This window comes from Phaenicophaeus curvirostris, chromosome 21 (assembly GCF_032191515.1).
Source record: "Phaenicophaeus curvirostris isolate KB17595 chromosome 21, BPBGC_Pcur_1.0, whole genome shotgun sequence".
In the NCBI taxonomy this organism is placed as follows: Eukaryota; Metazoa; Chordata; class Aves; order Cuculiformes; family Cuculidae; genus Phaenicophaeus; species Phaenicophaeus curvirostris.
In genome coordinates this window covers 9,831,688-9,855,429 of record NC_091412.1, presented here as the reverse complement: position 1 = coordinate 9,855,429, position 23,742 = coordinate 9,831,688, and the positions used below count along the sequence as shown (strand labels likewise).

At 49.6% G+C, this 23,742-nt stretch overlaps 1 protein-coding gene and 1 long non-coding RNA gene across 5 annotated transcripts in view; both read right to left on the bottom strand.

Annotated features, from left to right (window-relative positions):
* The window catches only part of SSH2 (slingshot protein phosphatase 2), a 98,312-nt gene that overhangs the window by 31,327 nt on the left and 43,243 nt on the right, over nt 1-23,742 (bottom strand). For 3 of the 4 annotated variants that reach the window (XM_069874322.1, XM_069874324.1, XM_069874326.1), the window contains exon 3: nt 1,789-1,892. In XM_069874322.1, coding sequence (XP_069730423.1) covers nt 1,789-1,892 — 104 coding nt within the window. Of the gene's footprint in view, nt 1-1,788; nt 1,893-21,485; nt 21,641-23,742 lie in introns of those variants that run through there. The other variant, XM_069874325.1, reaches the window with a different exon arrangement.
* LOC138729788 (uncharacterized) lies at nt 11,013-18,503 on the bottom strand. The gene is made up of 2 exons (XR_011338949.1): nt 17,928-18,503; nt 11,013-11,243 (listed from the first exon to the last, which is right to left on the bottom strand). It is a non-coding gene; the product is annotated as an uncharacterized lncRNA (long non-coding RNA).

Below are 23,742 nucleotides of genomic sequence, written 5' to 3'. Positions count from 1 at the left end.
AAGGACTTCTCAGTGAAATCTCCAAAACCATTAAAAAAAAGCTACACCATTAACATCACTTGATGAGCAGGGAACAGAGGAAAGGACAAGCACAAATGCCTTGTTAAATCTCACTCACAGGAATCTAAGAAGTCTTCCAAGAACCAAAATCCCACAGGCAAGCCAGCCTCTTCCGTCCAAAACATCTTGCAATTACAATACAGTGGATTTGATTTCTTGGCAACTTGGCTTCTAAAAGCTCTGGATTGATCAGACTAGCGACAGTTTTCCACCAAGGCCCCCGGCCTCGTGCAAGTCAGCTGTAGGCAAGGAGACGAGGCAGCAAGAGAGACTCGAAGCTGTTTGTGCTGGCTTCACAAAGAAATCCATCCAGTGCGTCTCCTCTGCAAGGCAGAGCCAAAGCAGCAACTGTGGGGTGGAGACCTGGGCTTCAGCAATGCAGAGGAATTTGGGGAGAGAAAAAGCCAAGGCAGGTCAAGATAAACTTCTTTTAAAAGAATGCTGACTCCACTTTCCCACAGAAGACCACTGCGCTTCAGTCTCAACCAGCAAGGCCAGCTTTAAATTAAGTTTATGAACAATCTATCTTCTTTTGACAACCAGTAATTAACGCATCTCACCAAAAGCAATCTGGGCACTGCCTGTGCTATGTCTGAGTGGAAGGATGTAACTGACTGCCTTTTACCTCAAACTCTGTCTATAAAGATGCTTCCAAACAGATTTTGAGGTGGACGAGCCATCAGGCAGGTAACTCTGCTGGAGACACAGTTGGATGAGTGCCTGATGGTATCAAAGTAAAAATAAATGTACAGCTGGAACCAAACCAAATCCCCTTTTGGTGCCACTTTTTGGCAAAGACAGTTGACTCCAGCCTCTCTGTTTCTGTCTCTCTGCCCCATACGCAGAAGTCTGAAGCTCTCACTGTTGTTTTTCTCCTGCTGATTGTTTCACGGAAGGGAAAAGCCCCACACTATCTGATGCCTGTAGAACACCGTCAGTGAATAAGCACCACAGACACAATGAAAACCAACCTACTCTGAACTGTTTGAGTTTCATTATTCAGCCTGCCTTTTCAAACACAGAATCAAAGCGAAAACACAAATCAAACTTTCAGCAGATAAAGAGGGTGGAATTATGACTGACTCCGTATTATTCACTCTGCTCTCACGTCTGAAAAGTCACACTGACTTTGCTCAGGTTTCCTCAACACCACATACAGGTAAGTCTCCTCCCTTTCTTCCATCATAACCAGTTACTTTCAGACTGGGAAGGACAATGACTCATCCTGTATCAGAACCTCACGTTTCCCAGTGCAAGGCATGAAGGATTTGATGGCAATCCTCCAAACCATCCTGCACACATAACCTAAAGGATGGTATTTTGTGGGGTAGATGTTCTCAGCTCTCCGTGATATCATGATCGCTGCCCTGGTGTCACTGGATTGTTTGATTTTGCAGGATAAACAACAGTACTGAACCATTTTTTTCTCTATTTTCTCAGGTTGCCCAGAGAAGCTGTGGCTGCCCCATCCCTGGAGGGGTTCAAGGCCAGGCTGGATGGGGCTTGGAGCCCCTGATCCAGTGGGAGGTGTCGCTGCCCATGGTTGGGGTGGAACTGGGTGGGCTTTGAGGTCCCTTCCAACCCAAACCATTCTGTGATTCTTTGATTAAATATTGCAGGTCTGGCTTTAATAGAGCCCCGGTGCGAACAGAATTACGCGTCACCTGGCAAGAACAGACTCAAGAAAGGTGGACTCGGAAACAAGAGTGAGCAGACACAACCCATTACCTGCATGCTTGTTGCGCCTGTGACTGATCCGGGGAGCAGAGGACCCGTTGCCCCGCGGCAGGAAGAGCGCTGCACCTTTCACAGTGAGGAAGCTTTCGCTGATGCTGCAAGGAGAGAGACAAACAGTGAATAAGGACAATGCTATATTGCCTGTTTGAGGAGCAACAGGAGAGGTTCGAGGCACTGAATGCACGGTCTGTCCTGCTGTGCGGATGCAACATGATGGTAAAGAACCCATCTCCACAGGTACTGCAAGCATTCAAAGCATAACCAAGAACATCATGAACAGAGAAACAGTGAAAAGCAGAACACACGCCTGGTGCCGTCTGCCCGCAGAGGTGGAACCTGAGCAGGCAGAGGGGATTAACCTATGGTTGTATTTTCAAATTGAAAGTCGAGATGAGCGATCCACATTTCTAAATAGCGATGAATAGAGCAAGCCCACACATCTCTATAATTATGGATTCTGTTAACCCTGTGCTTTGTGGTTCAGAGACGATGCCCTGAAGAAACAAATGTCTCCCTTCAGCAGTCAGCCAAAAGAAAATTAGTGTACGTAACAGATTAAGAAACCATGAAACTTACTGTCTATGAGTCATATGATTGTTAACTCACAAAGACCAATAAATTAAAAGCAAAATAGTAATGCTGTTCAATTCAGACATCACTTACTGCCTTGATTTTGCCCTTTTTGAAGTCAGACGAGTAGAGAGGTTTACGGAAAGGGGAAATAAAGAGTTCAAGCTCTGTGGAAGAGCTGATATTTTAATTACATCTTCCAGGAGTTTTCTTAGAGATGCTGTGGTTCACAGAAAAAGCAAGACACTAGAGATTTTGCAATTAAGCCATCCTGTTGCACAGTTAAGGGTTCCTGCTTTTCTCAGAATTGATAAGATAGTCACACAGGCTTTGAAGAAAGCCAGAAACAATTCTACAGTCAACAGGATGGTTGATGAACGATAAGACAGGATGGGAGAGTCCCTGGCATCGTGCACCCCAGCAGCTCCGTGCCTTGAAAGACACTGGCTCATTCTCTTCAAATGAAGACGAGACTAGGAACTTCTCAGTTCCTTTCTCTACTTAAACAAATGCCAAACCTTATTATTTATTCCCCTCCTTTAAAAGAAGACGACTGGGAAACAATAACAGAGTAAAATCCCCGTCATAGATCTGCAGAGATCCAAAATGCAGGTGGACACTAGAATATGCCAAGGCACCCCTGTCACGGCCACTTCTGCTCTGCAGAACGAGCAAAGGTCACCTGCGGCCTCGGTATCAGGGACCTATATCAGTGGCTACTCAACAGCACAACAGAAGACAACAGCATCACAGAGAAATCAGATGCAATCACGAACCGGGACATGGCATGGCACAAACCTCTGATCTTCTACTTCATGATTTGAGGTTGACCAGAGCAGTGGTGGCTGCCTCATCCCTGGAGGTGTTCAAGGCCAGGCTGGATGGGGCTTGGAGCCCCTGATCCAGTGGGAGGTGTCCCTGCCCATGGCAGGGGTGGAACTGGATGGGCTTCGAGGTCCCTTCCGACCCAAACCCTTCCATGGTTCTACAATGATTCTAAGGACACTTGTGCTTTCAGACCAGCACCCACAACAGGAGTGGGGCAGGACCGCATGCCAGGAGACAAAACCAAGATGCAAGAGCAGCGAGAAGACATCATCTCCTTCTCCCTATCTCATCACAAAGGCAAAGGAATTTCAAGCTGCACAGGAGGAGAAGAAACTCAGCAGTCACAGTCAGTTTTCACATAGTTAATTTTATCAGCAGAGCCAACAACTAACATTAGCAATCCTTTAGCCTGAGGTTCCCCCCAGAAGGCTGAATTAGCAACTATTTTTAGTGGATAAAGCAGCATGTAGCTAGAGGGCTGGGAGGTTAAAAATCTTCTCACTTCCATCACTTTCTCTCATCAGCAGGTCTCTGCTGTCAGCCCTGCCTGGAAGGGAAACATCAGCAGAACTGAAGAGATTTCCATCAGGGACATCCTTCCAGGAGGCCACCTTCTCTTCTAAAGCCATGGAGAACCTCGTTTTGGGCCACTAACCATAAGCAATAAGTTTGTCTCAGTAAGACTAAGGAAAGGGAATTCAACTTCCCATACAAAGGGCTGGAAGAGCTGAAGAACATGGCCAAGCAGATCATCCCTGCAGAGAGCGAGGTCAGGTGGGCAGGGCAGCACCTCCAGCAGGGCAGAAGGGTAGGAGATGGTCATCAGCACGGTTGGGAAATGAGCAGGTCAGAAGAGGCAAGGGCTTCGTCCTTTTGCTCATTACAGCTTTGGGGACACTCAGGCTGTGGATGAGGGCACAGAACGCCACCAGCACTCTCAGCATCACCTGCTGTGAACTCCTAACACAGACACACAATATAGCACCCTAGCAAACATACCCATGAAACACAAACACATAACCAAGCCCCTTCTCCGAGATCACAAGCCATAAAGAAAATCTTCAGAAGAAAGGCAAGAATTTTATCGGGAAGGCCAAGGAGCAGCACTAACAACTAACACCGCAGCTGCTCCGTTTGGTTTCATCCCTGGAGGGGTTCAAGGCCAGGTTGGATGGGGCTGTGAGCAGCCTGATCCAGTGGGAGGTGTCCCAGCCCACGGCAGGTGTTGGAACTGGATGGGCTTTAATGTCCCTTCCAACTCAAATCATTCCATGGTTCTATGAACATCTTTTTAGAAGTACGGCAAGGAAAGCAAAGAGGCACCTGAACAGCTTCTGGCAATGTTTTATCCTAATTAACACTTAATTAAGTTATTGTGAGCCTGAGGATGACTTTCCAGTCGGCTCTCCTTACTCACCAGAGCAGCTCCTTTCCAGCAGGCTCTGTCCTGTCCAGCCCAGCCCTTAACTGGGCACTTGCCAAGCAGCACAACCAGCAGAGCTGGCATCATCCCTGTGCGGTTCAGCAGGAGGAGTCTTCCCACCCTGTCCCCTGCACGGGAACAGGTCAGTGTGGTGAGGAGCAAACCCAAACCTCCTCGCTCTGTCACCTCCCCCCAGCACAGGCAACAACACAGGCACTACAGGGAGGTCACATCCCCTGTCCTGTCCCCCCTTGCCCTTAGCTACAAGGGGGAGATTAAAAAGCCATGGGATAGTAGAAATGAAGATTTCAAGATATTTGACATTTGAATAAAAGTCTGCTACCTGTATTATTTACAGAAATACGATCATAATGGTTGGACTCGATGATCCAGTGGGTCTCTTCCAATCTGGTGATTCTGTGATTCTATAATTTCCCTGCCAGTCTCAGGTATAATAAACCAGAACACTGCAGAAAGGTGCTCGGAAGCAGCTTCCTAACAGAGTTTGTGAGCTGCAGCTCAGCCCTGGGAGGCAGCACTAGGATTTCTAAACCAAACCTGGCTCCAGCTGCAGCTCCTCATGGCAAGAGCACAGCACTGTAACCCCAGCCGCATCCAGCTCCTGAGGAAAAGGAGATTTTCCTAAAAGGCATGTCCTGGGACAGAACCATCACCCAGAACAAGCTTTGCAAACACAAGACGCTGCCTGGCAGGACCGTGTTCCACCAGGAAGGGCTTTGCATTTCCAGCCCAGGTGCAGGACATCCCTTCCCTTCCAGAGAAGCCAAAAACAGAAGAAAAGCAGAAAAAATGACCTAAAAATTAGGCAGACAAAGCTGAAAGTGAGGAATGACACAGGTTAGCTTTGGTGTTGACCATCTGGGAGTCCTAAGAACGTGAAGCAGTGATGCCAACATCTGTACTAAAGCGCTGGGGATTTCAGCTGGGCACCCGCTCATCCAAACATCACTGGGGTGTGTGGTGAGAGGCAGCCCCGGCTGCAGAGCCAGCAGCTCAACCGGCACAGGATGGGGAACAGAGGCGCTGCGGAAAGGGGTTTATAGCAGGAACTGAAAACAAATTTTGCATGCCTGGTGACTTTCCTTGGTTTTAAGCTGGGCTGCTCCCTCAAGGGCCCCCGACGCTTTGCTCCAACACGAGCGCTGCAGGGAGGAGCGGGCACATCTCTGCACTGCACATCCCACCTCCTCCCACTCAGCTCTACCGAGTTCCTTTTCTCCACAGATTGCAAAACGCAAGAAAAAGACTAAAATTCAGGCTCTGGCAGGAGCGGTGCGGCAGGCGTCAACACTGAGCTCATTCCCGAGGCCGCGGAGCCAGGCGTGGAGGGAGGGCAGCTGGGGACACAGAAGCAAGCTCTTGGAGTGCACCAGGGCTCACCCTGCAAGAGCAATTCCAACGCAGCTCGCTGTGCCTGCTATGGAAAAAGTGATAAGAGGGCAGGGCAAGCAGTCTGGTGGTGTCCTCAGCACTTCGAGCTGTCTCCCTCCTTCCCAAACTGGTCGTATCCCTTCCGTCGCAGGCAGTCCCAGCGCACGGCATCACATCTGGCTCTCACCACCAGCCTTCCTCAGCCACGAGGAGAGTCGTGGTTAACGAAGCATCAGTGGCCCAGCCAAGGGAGCACTGGTGACTGGACAAGTAGCTGGAAGAGCCCTGGATATTAGGAAAAGGTTCTTCATCCAGAAGGTGGTGGAGCAGCTCCCCAGGGAAGCAGTCATGGTGCCAAGCCTGACAATATTCCAGAAGCATTTGGCCAACACCTTCAGACACACGGGGTCAATGTTTGGGATGTCCTGTGCCGGGACAGGAGTTGGACTCCATGATCCTTGTGGGTCCCTTCCAACCCAGGTCATTACACAATTCTCCGAGAATTACACACAGCTGGGACCTTCCTCACCCAGCCAGCAGGTGAGAGCATCCCACACTTCCAGCATCCCTCCCTAGAAAAGCAACTACGCTTTCAGGTTACACTCAAGTTTGTTTCTCAGTAAACATAAACAGCATTCACAAACAGCATCCCTATTTCCCTAGCTTACTTTTTAATGCACCTGGCTTAATAACTTCTATAGAATTAATTAATATTGTTGGCAGAGAGCAATGTTTGGCTTCCAGTTTAACCCTTTGCTCCTAGGCAAGTGATGAAGGCACTCGGTTCTCTGCACACAGCAGCCAAATCTCAGGGCTGTGCAAAGCAAAGTAGCACCAGTTACTAAAAAATACATAAACCCAAGCCCAGAAAACAAAACAACCCACACCAGGGGAATAGGAAAGGCAAGGATAACTCAGGATCGCTCCGCACGGATATTTGTGTTAACAGGGTCAGCTGGTAGCACACGCACAGACAAGTCCAGGCCTCTCCAATATCTGAAATAGAAACAAACCCAGCGCAGGGCACAACAAGGGCCAGGACTTACCGAAAAGGGCTGGGTATCACTGTCAACAGAGGAGACAACACCGTGGCCAGGCAGAGAAAAGGGAAGTGGTTCTCCAACAAAAGGCATCTCTCACCACTCAGCAGTTTTGCAACTTAAGAAACAGCACAGGGAGGAAAACAGACCAACCGTGGGAACCCGGTCATCGTCGACGTCTGACGCAAACTGCATTTTTAGCAACATCTGCATTTGTGCCTTTCTTTAAAGGAACTGTCTACAAGCACTTCCTCTGCTCCAAGGTGGGGCCCCTGGAGAGATAATTCAGCTGCAAGGACACAGACGGGCATGAGCTCAGAAAGACTCGCAATGCCAGCGGTAACTCTTTGTACTAACTTATCGACAGATCCCTTCCCACGGTAGCCAAGTTGTCTTGTCCCTCGCTTTGGTCACCCACGTGGACATCTGCTGAAGCTGAGCTAGGACAGCGAGAACAACTTACAGGTTGCTAGAAAAAAAACACAAAAGGTGAGGATGACTGGTGTGAACCTGAGCTCTAAAGGCACTCCCTCGACTTACTCTAAGTGCTGAAAGAGTTGTAAATGCAAAAGGTTGTAGAGATGAACTAGGTTGTGTCTGCAAGTGAAGAGCAACCCCTTCAGATGCACAACAGGTCCACACTCAGACACAGCTTCAGAGATGGGCTCTAACTGGTCTCAGGCTGACCAAAAGGCTGTAGAGGGTGCTGAGCCCACTCAATACCCTGTGGAGTTAATGGTCTAAGAGTCGAGGCCACTGCTGGAAAAACCATCACACACACACGCCATCAGTTCTCCTTTGCCACCAGGACCTTGACTTGAGCTCCAGAAGTCATTTTGCAAACTTCAGGGTCAAGGCAGCCTGGGCACGCTGGTGGAAGACAGCGTGCAAGACGACAGCTCTAGGCTGAGAAACCCAGCCCTGCCAGAGGTGCTGAGCTGCAAGGAGAGCAACAACACCTGCTGTTTGCAGAGAGTTTCCAGCCCACGTGACTGCACTGTGCCCAAAACAACCACAACCACCTGCAGCGTTGCTCTGCCTCCCAGCACCCCGAGCCTCGCTCCGCAGTGGCCAGCTGACCCTGGGACTCCTATCAAGTGTCCTCCCTTGCAGGCAGGGCTGGGATTTATTGGTTACAGGCACAGGAAAGCAGACTGGGTTTTGTTTGAAGCTGGATTCCATAAGACAACGTTTTATCATGTCTGGTAACAGTTGAAGTCTGCATGGGTATCCCATTCCCCTCACGGCTTGCGAGTGACCCAGCTCAACCACAAACAAGCTCCTAAAGCAAAGGCAACGCAGGCAGAGCCCTGGCGCAGGCACTGGCTGAGCAAACGCTGCGGGCTCAGCGCTGCTGCTGACAGCTCCCTACTCTGTTTCAGAGCGCTGCTGCTGGACGCGTGCTCACACAGGAACGCGCACGCAGCTCTCCCTGGGCCACCTCACCGCCCAGCCCATCCGCATCCCTTCCGCCAGCACTTGGTGGGCTCCAAACAGCAGTTGGAAACACCAAATATCCTCACGTTGAAGCTGGACTGCTCACGGGTGAGTAAGATGCGCCCCGTCACAACGCTGGTGCCGCCGCTCAAACGCAACGCGGGTTGGGACATCCCACCGCAGCACCAATCATCAGTAATTACTTATTTCAAGGATGATGAACTCAGGCAGAGATTGTACGATTCCCTGCTGCGATAAAGGATGGAGGAAAGCTATCACGCACCGACCTGTTCTTATTCCCGCACCGCGCAAACTTCAAAACCCTTTTTCAACTGAACACCTCTCTATGCAACTCTACAGGAGCTCCAGTGAGCCACACGTTGGGTGCTCATAGTTACTCTCCAAGCTGGCTTCAAAGAATCCATCTGGAGAAAAGGAAAAACATTCCAAAAAGCAACAACAAAGCAAGTTGTGCAAACAAAGCCCTGATGCGCTCTGGAGTCTGTGGTTGAGGAGATGCACAGAATCACTTTTTCTACAGTCTGAGCATGGCAGTTCCCATACCAGAGAGGAGGCAGCTGACACAATGAGGATGCTTAGTAAGAAATCCGGGCACTTGGTGTTTACAGAAGAAATTTGATTCTATGCCCTTTTTAAAGCAAGAGCCCAAGACCGGAAGAAAGACCGTGAAAGGAATTTGTTTTACATGATACTCCCCAAAGGCTTCCAGGTCTCCAAGTCAAGACATTCCCAGATGAAAGCCCTACACGACATTCTTCTTGCTGTATACACTATTTAAACATCCCCAGACTCTAACACACACCACAGGGTTCACAGAGCAGGAGAGCTACAGCCAGGAGAGTGCTCTGCGATGTTCCACCACCACGTGACGCACTCCCACCAGCTCTGTCTGTCCAAACCCACTGCGGTACCAACAACACGGCTTCACAAATACATCGTTAAAAATACTTTAATGAATACGAGAAAACTTCATGAGGAGAATCTATTCCATCAAGGATTGGTGAAAAAAACCCAGCAGCTTTGGATTAGTCATCATGAGAAGGAACACTCTTTTGACACATACTTATCTTTCTTCTCTCACAATTAGCACAGGTCATGTTGATCCTCTCCAAACCACACAATCATCTCCTCTGCCTTCATACACAGCACATTTCTTTTTAAACCTTGAACAATAGCTGACACATCCTTGAGCAGCTAGTTAACGAGCCCAAAGGTGTCTCCCCACTATATCTTAGACAGGATATTTTATAACCGATTTCCCCTCCGCTTTCTCTGCACGTGCGGGTCCATGATTCATCGCTGCTGCAGACCTGATCAGGTTTGGGCTGGCTGGCAGCACCCTGCAAGAGGACCCGACTGTAACACAAGTGGAATGAGACACGCTAAGGTCAACGCGCTGTCCCTCCCCGCAGCAGCAGCTCTGGGGGCACCTATATTTAGCCAAAGTATGCCCAGCACGTTAGGGATGGAAGGAGACCACTGACTCACCCGGATCACCACCAGCGCTGGCCGTCTCCCCAGGACAGGGACCAGGAGCTTGGAAATACCCCAGCCGCCGCTCAAAACAGGACACCCTGTGCTCCTGGGACAGCACAGCCCCTTCCCTAACATCCACGGCTCCCCTGGCACCAACCCAGCCCCGCAGGCTTGGCAAGAGCAGAGCAGACGCAGCCCAGGTGCGGGCAGGTCGAGGAGGACATCGCTCCATCGCTGCTTCTGCTGGTTACGGTGGGGATGGCCAGTACGGAGCGTGGCTGCAGTGAGATGGAGAGCAGAGGCCCTGCCACCTTCGGAAGCGGCACCGTGCCAGGACTCGGCTCTGCAACCACCCCACCAGCCGGAGCAGGGCACGGGATGGAGGAATTACACTGGGGACGCAGCGTGGCTCTGATCGTAGCCTCCCTGCCTGCCCTACACTAATGGACCCCTGCAAAGAGAGCCCCAAAACAAGGACCACTCTGTCTCCGCACAAAGAAATCAACGCTGAATAATAACCCTTTTCCTCTGTGCTAGAAAGAAGCAGATGCTTGTTTACCAAAAGCATCAAAAATTATCAAGAGGCTGTTGGATTGGACTCGTAAAAAAATAGAAGGAAGTTATTTGTTCGGTATTTTAACTTCTGCAGCACTCAGCATTTTCCATTCTCTCTCATTCCGACTGCATCCTCCCCATGCACCAGGGCTGTTTGATCCCTAACTGACAGCTCCCCGCAGGAACAGGAAAATCAGTTTAGGACTGCCTGTCCCTTCCGATTAGTGAAAAGGACAGTCAGCGGTGACCAGCAACGCAAGATGGGATGTGAAACATTTCAGAGAGAACAGCCACGTGCCAGATCTCTCTCAGTGGGTTTTCATTTGGAATTAGATGCCCCGGAGAGCTGTACCTGTCGTGTCACTGCAGCTTGTAACCAGGGTATTGATCTGCTCACCCTTACAAGTACACCAGTGACTTTGTGGGATGGAACAGCAAAGGCACAATGAAGAGAATACAAACTTTAATGTGGCTGTAAATAATAACTTGAGATTTTAATCAGTTAGCAGTGAGAAAACATCAGAGAAACGATAAGGAACATTTTATAGTTGGAATAGTTTAACGGACTTTTGTTCAGCCTGGAGAAGAGAAGGCTCTGGGGAGACCTTACAGCAGCTTCCAGTGCTGAAAGGGCTCCAGGAAAGCTGGGGAGGGGCTCTTGATCCGGGAGTGCAGGGATAGGACAAGGGGGGAACAGTTTTAATCTGCAAAAGAGGAGATAGAGATGAGATCTTGGGAAGAAATGCTTCCCTATGAGGGTAGGGATGCCCTGGCCCAGGTTACCCAGAGCAGGGGTGGCTGCCCCATCCCTGGAGGGGTTCAAGGCCAGGTTGGATGGGGCTTGGAGCCCCTGATCCAGTGGGAGGTGCCCCCTGTCCAGGGCAGGGGGTGGAACTGGATGGGCTTTGAGGTCCCTTCCAACCCAAACCGTTCTGTGATTCTATGATTCCACAATTCTCCTCTTCAACCCAAGGCAACCTATAGGATAGTCCTTAACATAAGCAAGGTTAATACAAACTTAAAATCCAATTTAAAGCTGCAAATCAAAGAACTACAGCATCGCTTTGGGTTACCTGACCCAAGGCTGTGGCGAACAGGGTAACTCAGCCTGCTCCCCACCGGAGTGGTGCACAGCGCCCTGTCCGCTGGTGCTGGGGACACACAGCACATCTACCCCAGAGGAAGCCAAGGACAGCACTGCACTGTTCTGCTGGTCTAAGTGACAATAACTCTCCAGAGCCATCAGGAAAAACTCTCCAAATTAGACCGCGAGATATAATTATGATGCATTTCAAAATGCAGGCTCAGCATCGCTTTCCAATCCAACTCTTCCCCCCACAGATGTAGCAAGTTCTTCCTGGAGATGACATCCCTCGTGACTCTGCTTTTTCTTTGCGCTGTCTGAATAGGGATCAGCTTACCAGGAGTCCTTTATTTCCTGAAATAATTTCCATTAATCACTCATCATACCCCACTTCAAACAGAAGCTGACAGACTGTGGGATGTCCAACACCGCCGCAGCATCTCCCAGCTTAAACAAAGGCTGAAACCAAGGGCAGTCCAAGAGGAAAAAGGAACTGGCAGATTCCTAAGTAGCAGACAAGTGAATTTCAAAATGTTTCGAAGCATTGGAATGTTTTTATAAAGATACTTTAAAAAAAAAAAGCAGTGGAGAGCAACACATGAAGCATCCACTTTTCATTTCTGCTTACAAAAAGGAAACACAGCAACGTGCATCATTCTGAAGCATCACCCTGTAGTTTTGCATTTGCGATTCCTCAAATTAACCTACTCCTTTAGCACCTTCTTGTGCCTTTCAGCTAAAGATGATGTTGGTGCTTAAATGGAAAATGCATTTTAAGGAGTTTTTAACTCAGTATAAAAACCCTGCAAGGTTTTGCTGACTAAGACCGAGACTGGGAACACATAAAGAAAAGTTTTATTTTACAAGAGCTTAAACTCTGAAGAGTAGCGATTCCAGATGTGTTTATCCCTGCAAAAGTCAGGTGCTAAATTTCATCAGAACTAGCACTTTAGCAGCCAGTTTTCAGTGGTTAACTCAGGTCTTCATATTTCCTAAAAGCATGCAAACCTCTTAAAAAGCCACACATGAAAGTGGAAAGATAAACGGAATACTGAACACTGAATGCTGAGCATCACAGCCCCGAGAAAGCTCTAACCAGAACAGAGCATACTTTAGGGAAAAGGCTCTTAAACAGTGTTTAAAAAGGCTCTAGAAGAGATATTTGCTCGATTTCAAGCTAGAGAGCCTCTCATAAAACATTTCATTATGTAATTGAAAGAACTGAGGACAAAAAAAGTCAGAAATGTTATAAATCATGGGACAGTTTGGGTTGGAAGGGACCTCAAAGCCCATCCAGTCCCACCCCTGCCATGGGCAGGGACACCTCCCACTGGATCAGGGGCTCCAAGCCCCATCCAACCTGGCCTTGAACCCCTCCAGGGATGGGGCAGTGATGATTTCTCTGGGAAACCTGGGCCAGGGCCTCCCTACCCTCACAAGAAAGCGTTTCTTCCCAAGATCTCATCTCTATCTCCCCTCTTGCAGATTAAAATTGTCCCCCCTCATCCCATCCCTGCACTCCCTGATCAAAACCCCCTCCCCAGCTCTCCTGGAGCCCCTTTCAGCACTAGAAGCTGCTCTAAGGTCTCCTTGGAGCCTTCTCTTCTCCAAGCTGAACAACCCCAACTCCCTCAACCTGTTCCCATCGCAGAGATGCTACCCAGCCTCTCTCGTTAATTAAGCGCAGGAATATTCCTCCCTTTGCTTTCTTACAACTTTGCCATCGTGGCAAAACAACAGGAGGGGTAGAAATGGTGCTGACAAATGATTTGTTTTTATTTAGACTAACTGGCTTTCAGGCTTTGCGACACACAGAGGAATGCAGCTGCTCCACTTCGCATTTGTTTTCTGATTTCCACATCTCTTTTTCAAAGCAAATAAAGGAAAAGAAAACCCAACCCTAACAATAACAACAACAACAAAGCCAGTGACAAACTCTTCACACACCACCGCACAGCGAGCCTTAAAAAAACAAAAGGGGAAAAAAAAAACCCAGATTTGGGTTCATTTTAATCCAGCACTGAGTTCCAGAAAGCAAGCAGAAGACTAACAGACCAAGTTTTAGAGGACAAAGGTACGGCTAATGATAGCTTTTCTCATCTCTACCTTTGTGCAGATGACGTTTACCCTTAAATTATGACCTGACAATGGTAAATCTATCATTTCCTAATCTAAATGACCCTCCTCCAGTCCCACCTGAACTCTGGGGTCTCCCCACCAGCCCCAAAACATGAGGAACGTCTCCAGAATACAGCTGCCCGTGCCCATCTATGAGGAGACCAGGCCACCATCTCCACATGCTGGAGGGGTTTGAGTCAAGACAGGTCCCACCCCGAAGCATCCCACTAGGATGCTGCAAGAACGCAGTCTGCACGGTGACAAGCAGCTCAGACAACTATAACATACAGCGTATCTACTATTTATCTAAAAAATGGAATCATAGAATCACTAAGGTTGAAAAAGACCTCTAAGATCAAATCCAGCCATGGACACACCACCAACATACCTACTGAATCACGACCAGAAGTACCTCACCTACATGTTTTTCAAACACCACACAATCTAACTACTCGTGACACGTGGTAACACGGTTAGTTCTAAACCAGGGCAAGGCAAGCACGGAGCAGATGATGTCTGCACACTGGAGCACAGACAATTAATTCCAACCCATCTCAGCCCTCTGCAAGGGCAAGGGGTCCTCACCCACCCTGAGCACTTGGAGACTGCGCTGGACCACGGGATGGACTCACTCCGATTCCTCTCTGGGCTTCCATACTGCAAAATTCAGGTGTAGATCTGCACTTTCCTGGTGAAAAGCTGGACGTTCAAGAGCATGAACCAAGCCCAGCGCTGCAGAGTTACAAGGAGATCACAGGCTGGCGGGACAACACGGAGCTCATTAAGCCATTGTGAGAAGTGTGTGAACAAACGAAGGACTTGGCTACTAAGTGACAAAGATCATTTGTTTAAAAGAAAGGACTAAATCATTTCTGGTTCAGCAGTCTGTGGATTTAGCCCAGTCGTAACAAAGGTGTTTTGAGAAAAAGCCTACTTCTTAAATGGCTTATTACAAATAAACCCAGACACCCCAGCGGGCCGAATACAACCTTGGTGAGGGCAAGATAAGCATGGGATAAACAGCAAAATGCACTGAGAGGAGCCTGTGGCCTTAACATACCTAGAAATGCCCAAATCTGAAAAGCTGCCAACGTCAAGAAGTGCCAGCCCAGCACGGAGAGCCTCCCGGCCGGATTCCTACATCACCCTCAGCCTCCACCAGCGCTGGTGTAGAGCTCCATTTTATCCTTTACCTTTACAGGTTTTATTTTCCCAGCCACCTTGAATTGCAAGCTGATGTCCTTGAACCAGCAGGCTCTTCTCTGTCACAAAACGCTTGGTTCATCCTACACAGCACAGCAATTGGTGCCTGCACAACAATTATCGCCAGTCTCCAGCTGCTTCCCACGCTGCTGAAGTAAAGCTCTGGCCCTGGTGCACACGCAACGCAAAACAGTGTCTTCTGAATACTCCAGGAAAAGCACAAGCCTTCAGAATCACAGAATGGTTTGGCTTGGAAGGGACCTCAAAACCTGTGCAGTTCCACACCTGCGATGGGCAGCGACACCTCCCGCTGGATCACGTTGCTCAAAGTCCCATCTAGCCTGACCTTGAACACCTCCAGGGATGGGGCAGCCACCACTGCTCTGGGCAACCTGGGTCTCCCCACCCTCACAGCAAAACATTTCTTCCTCAGATCTCACCTCAATCCCCCCTCTTTCAGCTGTAAACAGTTCCCCCTGTCCTATTGCCATACTCCCTGATCAAGAGCCCCTCCCCAGCTTTCCTGGAGCCCCTTTCAGCACTGGAAGCTGCTCTAAGGTCTCCCCGCAGCCTTCTCTTCACCAAGCTGAAGAACCTCAACACCCTGTCCTTAAGCAGGAGATGCTCCAGCCCTTGGATCATCCTCGTGGTCTCCTCTGGACTTGCTCTAACAATGACAAAAGTGAATTTTACTCCATGTGTTTGTGGAAATAAGAGTTTTCAGCCAGCTGCTACGAAACACCACGGGTGGAAACTCAAGTTGCTCTGTACACATTACATCCATTACACTGGAGAAAAAATATTTGCTGAACTAGTTTTAGGCCCATACAGGCTGATAATTTAAATGCTGTTTGCTGGACTGATGGCATGGGAGACAGCAGCTCTGCAGAGACCATCACAGAGCAGGATGCTGAATTTTAAACTTGCTCTGACCCCAAAACCACCCATTTAAAGCAACATTTCAAGAAAGTTAGCCTGAAGCGGTTTAAAAAACAATGCAGTAATATTTTAGCCAGGGGCTCCTGTACAAGGAAGTACAGCACTTAGAAAAAAAAAGCTCCACAAGTCTATGGACTGGCCCCAAAAGGTCCTTTTCCACTGATAATCTCACTTGGGCCCTTCTGCTTTGTAGTCTTAAGAAAAATCCCAAGCATTTCCAGAGATGGGAACATCTGCAGAAGTTTGAGGAAAACATAGAATCGCAGAGGCAGCTCCAGCATTCACAGCCCTTTCAAATATGAACTTGGCAGCCCAGCAGCGTGGGCTTCCAAACTAAAACACGCTGCTCATGAACGGGTGGCGGGGTGGGGGTTTGTCCTTGAAATACCAGCTTGCTGCTTGAGTTTTGATGTTACATCCGATAACCATCTCTGTCTCTCTTCCAAACTCCTACCAGGAAGGATCGGTGAGACAAATACTCGCAGCTTCCAGGGGAATAAAAGGAAAAGCCAAACAGGAAAAGTAGTTATGAACAATACAGCTCTGGCTTAGTTAACCATCAACTCTGAAGCACACGGCAAACTACTTCTATCCAATCACCACAACTTATTTGCATGGAGTTTTAAACAATCAGTGGGCAGTAAGAGGTCTTTTATGCATTGCATTTGGGTTTTCGCAATCAGCAAAGAAATAAAAAAGGATGAGAAATCCCCACCAACTCTGCTCAGTCAACAGGAAGCCCAACCACCACGCTGGGGAGCTCAGCTGCGCGGAGGGGTGGGCAGGAAGGGTACGGGGTCAGGTTCCCCTGCCTGTACGTTCCCGTGGCGTCCTTGACGGAGTACGAGGCTGCCTTGTGCAGTCACACAAACCCCGCGCACACAGTATGTGCTGCCAGAGTCTGTACCGACCCCTCCGGCCTCTGCAAGAGTCATAGAATCACCAGGTTGGAAGAGACACGCCGGATCATCGAGTCCAACCATTCCCATCAATCACTAACCCATGTCCCTCAGCGCCTCGTCCACCCGTCCCTTAAACCCCTCCAGGGAAGGGGACTCAACCCCCTCCCTGGGCAGCCTCGGACAGGGACCAATCACCCTTTCTGTGAAAAATTTTTTCCTCATGTTCAGCCTGAACCTCCCCTGGTGGAGCTTGAGGCCATTCCCTCTCGTCCTGTCCCCTGTCCCTTGGGAGAAGAGCCCAGCTCCCTCCTCTCCACAACCTCCTTTCAGGTAGTTGCAGAGAGCAATGAGGTCTCCCCTCAGCCTCCTCTTCTCCAGGCTAAACACCCCCAGGTCCCTCAGACTTGTTCTCCAGCCCCTTCATCAGCTTCGTTGCTCTTCTCTGGACTCGCTCCAGAGCCTCAACATCCTTCTTGTGGGGAGGGGCCCAGAACTGAACCCAGGATTCGAGGAGCGGTCTCACCAGTGCCAAGAGACGAAGAGCAATCACCCTGTTCCCATATTTCAAGCACGTCTGACTAGAGTGGCCCTCAGCCGACAAGGCCCCTTCAACGAGAGCCGACAGCGATAAACGGAATCACTCTGCTGGTCTCCCAGCCTTCTGAGACGCTGTTTCCAAGCATCTCCTCATCAACTCTCAGATGTCATTGACTCTCAGCACAACGGAGAAGCGCTCACAAAGCCACAGCACTTACAGTGGCACGGAGGCAATTTAAGATTCCCAATAAAACGCTGCTTGGAGGATCGCAGTCGAATTCCGCAATGGTCAAGGTTTCGGGCAGCAGTAACGTTGCGAGTGGATAAAAAGGTTGTAAGACTTCCTTAAAGATAAATAAATAAGCAGCTCTCAAACAACGGTGACTGCAGCCACACGCCGCCCCAAGCTCCTGACTTGGCATCATTCAAAATCAGATGGTCACAACATTTCCCGGCCACGTTCACATGGCAAAGGTAAATGAAAGGGGTGGGGGAGGACAAGGGCCAAGGCAGACCGGGCACAAAGACAGGCGGCCGCAAAGAGGAGGCAGCAGAACGAGCCCAAATCACCCAGCGTTGTAATTTAGCGTGGAGTTTGTAATTACCTGCACAGCCTGTAACTTCCTCTTACGCTGTAAAGTGGTGTTTCTTCACACTGCCTCAAGAAAGGTTGAGCTTACAGGAGAACCGATGATGCGAGACACCAACAGGCTGCTAAGCCAAGTCTTTGTGGCTAACTTGAACCTTTCCCTGAAAATAATTCTGTTGAACTTCTGGGTTTACTTTGTTTTTTTAAGAGCTCTGAGCTATACCCGCAGCACTGAGGAACCTCTGTCCTAGCTCCTCCTTTCCCCCTAAGTTTAAAAGACTTAGAAAAACTATCAGTTAGCATTTTATAATAAAAAATAGACTGGTATGGAGTATGGGAACCATGGAAAGCAGTGAGCATATTCATGTTTTTAGACCTAGCTGGCTGCCACAGTGTTGGAGGAGAGCTTTAACGTGCCAAACGCAACTCCTGCTGCTCCCCAGGAAGGAAGCTGAGGCAGAGATAAAACTATTTAAACACTCCAAACCCACACAAAAATGCTAGTGGGATGTGGGCACCAAAGCTGAGTGGTTATTTCTCAGGTTCAAAAGACCAGCTAAGCATCCATCTGCACCTCTGTCCCTCACGGCCACGGTCGCGCAGGAAGGATGTGGGGCAGCAGGGAGCAAGAGCCGGGTCTTCCAAATCCCGAGGGAGCACCCGGATCGCTGGATAATCCTGCTTTGCTACGGAGATAAAGAGGAAAACTGAGCGACAGAGGAATCTGGTGTTATCACAGGGACACGGAAAAAACACTTGAGAGGCAGCAATGCTGAATGAGATACCTGAAACGTGGCCAGCGACAGAGGACGCGACGGCAGGCAAGAAGAATTCATCTAGGAAAGCTCCTCCAGGTTTCTTCTATTAAAAACACTTTGGTATTTGTAGACTGTCTGAAGTCTTGCTTTTTCCCTTCTATCTTTCCATCAGCTGCCTTAGAGTTTTAGTAAAGCAAAGTAAATTTTGAATCCCGCACGCAACTAAACTGGGAAATCAGCAGAATTCCCTTGCTAGGTTCAGTGAGAGTAGCAAGACTTTCTGGAAAGAGTTCCAACCATAAATTCTGGGCATTCTGATAAACACAAGTCTCTGGGACGGTATTTGAATCCTTGTGAACCTGAAATGAATTGGATCCAGAGCAGCTGACTACGTTACTGACTAAAAGCGTCAACACAAGAGGAATTTCTGCTGATGTCTGAAAGTCAGAGCTGATCAGCCAAATACATCTACTAAAGAATACACTGAAACAGAAGTTTCTGATAGCGGTTGGGTCACTACTCCACAGTTCCCACTCCACTGAGAACACATTTTTAGCAAAGCAAAACAAGAAAATCTGGATTTTTAGGTCTTGCCCACGACAAATTAAGGACATTCAAAATGAATCAGCCCTTGTGAACTTGTAATTAGGACTCTAAACTTTAAAATAGGTCTTCATTGTGCCAGCCCGAACGCCGCAGCCCTGATCTGATTGAGAATGCCACGGAAATATTAATACAGCGCTGAGCCCTGTGCGAACATTGATGTGTGGGCCAAGAGCTCTGTCATTCTCGTACTCATTAATCTTCCCCTCCAGGAGGCAAAGGACAGCGTAAGCTCTTCTGATAACTCAGTTATCTCCCTCCCCAGAAAAGGAAAGGGTGGTCCTTCCAACCAAGTGGCAATTTAAACCTCCAGGAGGCTGCAGGGCCACATGTGACCGAGGGAGCCGGGACGAGCACCGTTTCCCCTGTTTTTCATCCCATTTCCGCACAGTCTCAAACTGTGGGTTAAGTGTTTGCGCAGTGCATAAAACAAACATCCTAAAAGCACTTAAATCGTTACCTAGCTACCTAATACAGCTTGATAAATCATCTTGAGCTGTAAGGAAACGTTTTGGTGGGTTGGGGTTGATCCCCATAATTACAGAATTACTGCTGCTTCCCAAAGCCCAGGGCGTTCCAATTCGCATCCCTGCTCCCACGGAACGGTTCAGGTGTCATCACTGTTAAATCCACATTAGCAGCAGCCACAGAGAGAACCATTAATGTCTTGAGTGGAAAAAAAAAAAAAGACTAATTATAAGCATTTTGGGTAGATCATGAAAGGCTCAGCACTGGTGAGACCGCTCCTCAAATCCTGTGTTCAGTTCTGGGTCCTTCCCCACAAAAAGGATGTTGAGGCTCTGGAGTGAGTCCAGAGAAGAGCAACGAAGCTGGGGAAGGGGCTGGAGAACAGGTCTGAGGGACCTGGGGGTGTTTAGCCTGGAGAAGCGGAGGCTGAGGGGAGACCTCATTGCTCTCTCCAACTCCCTGAAAGGAGGTTGTGGAGAGGAGGGAGCTGGGCTCTTCTCCCCAGTGACGGGGACAGGACGAGAGGGAATGGCCTCAAGCTCCACCAGGGGAGGTTCAGGCTGGACATTAGGAAAAAATTTTTCACGGAAAGGGTCATTGGATTCTGGAACAGGCTGCCCAGGGAGGGGGTTGAGTCCCCTTCCCTGGAGGGGTTTAAGGGACGGGTGGACGAGGTGCTGAGGGACGTGGGTTAGTGATTGATGGAATGGTTGGACTCGATGATCCAGTGGGTCTCTTCCAACCTGGTGATCCTGTGATTCTACGATTACCAAGCACAGCAGTGACTGTTTCTGCTCAAAGCGTGGGCCACCAAGAACAGGGACTCATTTCCATGTCCAGCCTAAGCAGCGATATCTGCTAAAAACCTCACAAGTGCAGCTCACTTGCTTGCAGGAGCCTCTTGCGGTGAGAGCACAGGTCCAGATGGGACCCAGCATTTTACCCCACGCTCTTTAAACCTTTCATGATGTTTCCAAGAGATAAAACAGCTTCTTTAAAGAAATAATCAAGCCTGCCTAGACCACAGCGACTCTTTCTCTCTAAAAGCCTTATCTACCGTCCCGGCAGCGCTTCCCTTCTTAATCCCTCCAGCCAAACCTCCCAACTCACTGTTAATTGTCTACAAATTAAACTCTTCTTTCCATCTGCATTTCAAAAGCGGGGGGTGCAGCTGGACAGGCGGATTTTTCAAGCGGCTTTTCGAGGTGCGAGGTCACGGGGGTCCCCGGAGCGGGGACGGGACAGAGGCTTCTCGCCCCGACCCCAAGAACCGGAGGAGGGAACGGGGACCGGGGAGGGGGCGGGGGGGACCCCGCATCGCCCCTGGGAGAGAAGAGACGCCGGGAGCCCCGCAGCGACCCGCGGGGAGAACCGGGGGAGCGGCGGCTCCGAGCCGGGAGGGCGGTACGGGGCGAGAAACGGGAACCGGCCGCGTGGTGCCGGTGCCCCCCGCGAGGAGCCGGTGCCGGTAGCCGCGCCCGGTGGCTCCGAGCGGAGCCGGTAGCCGCGCCCGGTGGCCCCGTCCGGAGCCGGTACCCGCTCCCGGTGGCCCCGTGCGGAGCCGGTGCCCGGTGGCCCCGAGCGGGGCCACCGGGCACCGGCTCCGCTCGGGGCCACCGGGCACCGGCTCCTCGCGGGGCAGCCCCGGAGGCGGCTGCCGCGCGGTGTTCCCGGTCAGGACAAAGTTTCCGCGAAGGCAAACGCTTCTCCCGAGGCAGGCGCCCCCGGTGCCGCCCGGTACTCACAGCTGAGCGATGGCGCCCTGCGAGATGACGGCGTTGTCGGAGAAGTAGGGGATCATCGCGGCTGCCCCCCGAGGCGGCCGCCCTGCCCCGCGGCATCGGCCCCGCCGCGCGCGGCCCCGCGCCTCCCGCGCACGCGCCTCGGAGGGAGGAGGAAGGGGGCGTGGCCACCCGCGAAGCCACGCCCCCCGGCCACGCCCACCGCCCCGCACGTGGCGCCGCGGGGAGAGAGGGGGACACGGGGGGACAACAGGGGGACACGGGGGGACAACCCCCTCTCAGAGCCGGGATCTGACCCCCGGTTCCCACAGGAGAGAAGGGAAGGGGGGGACACACTGCCAAGAGGGGCTTTTTTCCCTTTATTACTCCTTTTTCCCCTTTATTACTCCTTTTTTCCCCTCTATTACTCCTTTTTTCCCCTCTATTACTCCTTTTTCCCCTCTATTACTCCTTTTTCCCCTCTATTACTCCTTTTTTCCCTTTATTACTCCTTTTTCCCCTCTATTACTCCTTTTTCCCCTCTATTACTCCTTTTTTCCCTTTATTACTCCTTTTCCCCCCTTTATTACTCCTTTTTTCCCCCTTTATTACTCCTTCTTTTACCTTTTTACCCTTTTTTCCTTTTCTTACCGTTTTCTTATCCATTTTTACCCTTTTATTCTTACTTTTACCCCTTTTTACAATTTTTTCTTTTTTACCCTTATTTTTTTACTGCTTTATTTTTTACCCTTTTACCCCCTTTTTACTATTTATTCCTTTTTTCCTCCCCTTTTTCTTCCTTTTCCCCCTTTGTTTCTTGCCTTTTTTCTTCTTTTGCCTTTTTTCCTTTATTGCCTTATTTCCTTTTATTGCCTTTTCCCCCATTTTCCCTTTTCTTCCCCCTATTTTGCCTTTTTCCTTTGCTTCCCTTCCCCTCCTTTTCCTCCTTTCTTCTTTTGTCCCTTTTTTCTTTTTTTTCCCTTTTTTACCTCTTTTTTCTCCTTTCTTCCTTTTTCCCCCTTTTTCCCCTCTTTTTTCTCCTTTCTTCCTTTTTTCATTTTTTTCCTTCCTACCCTTTTCTAGCCTTTTCCCCCTTTTTGCCTACATTTCCTTTATTTCCCCTCCCTTTTCCCCCCACAATCTAGGCCAGCAAAGCCAAGGCAGCCTGCAAACTTTGAAATTAGGAATGAAGCAGCACATCAAAAGAGGGTTGGTTTTTGATTTTTTTTTTTTTTTTTTTTTGCGAAAGGCAGGCAGCACAACCCGGGTGCTTAGGAAACGACCTTAATTTCTCTCCTGCAGGAGACTGGGAAATAGTTCTTGGCAATAACTTTCATACGCAGGGACTCGACAACTCCTTTTCTGCCAAAGGAGACGTGAAGCAGCTGCCTCTCCGTGCTATTTAATCTTTAGCTCCATCGCCCCTCAGGAGAAAAGGAAGAAAGGAAGTTCTTTAGAACAAAAATCTTGTTTTCTGGCTGCTGGGAACTCAAACGTTACAGCGTGAGGGAAACCGAATCCCGTTCTCCAGTGGGACAAGCGGAGGGGCAGCTCAATGCGCTCAGTCCCATCCCAACTGTTCCAGAGCTGCATTCCCCAACCCCTCGCACCCAGCGAGGTTTAACTACGACTGTTGGAATCCAACTGGGAATACTTAGAAGCTTGCTGAGTGTTCTGTTTCCCATAGGAACACTGGACATCCCAGCAGAGGGACACCAAGAAGACCCTGAAGTCGTCTGGTGCGGGTGGCACAGCTCAGACCCGGTCACGAGGCACAAGATTTAAGTTTAAACACATGTACTTGTTAATGACACCAATTCCACAGCACGAAACTACTGCCCGGAGCATCCCTGCAGAACCGCTCCTGGGATCTGAGAGCAGAGCCAAAAGCAAGCTTTGCCTAAGGTTTATTTCCAACCATGAGCTAAAACTTCCAGAGGAGCAGAGAAGGGGTTTAAAAACAACCGACGGCAACTGCTTCAGGTCTGGGACTTCACAGGAGCAAAGTGCCCCTTCTCAGGGACTCTTGGAGGAAAGGACAGAGCAGCAGGGTTTGTGATTCGGCAAATTTTGCTGGAATACGGTCTGGTTGCATTAATTTAAGCAATGTCATCTCCTAGAGCCAAGAGCGCATCTCTGGGAACGGCTCCTCACAGCTGTAAGGAAAACGCGGTGCCAGCTCGCTGCAGTGCCAAAACCAATCGTTTTGTAAGGCAAAAATGAAGTCAGTTGCAAGAAGCAATGGAAAAATGAGGACATTAGAGAAACAGAGGGTAACTCA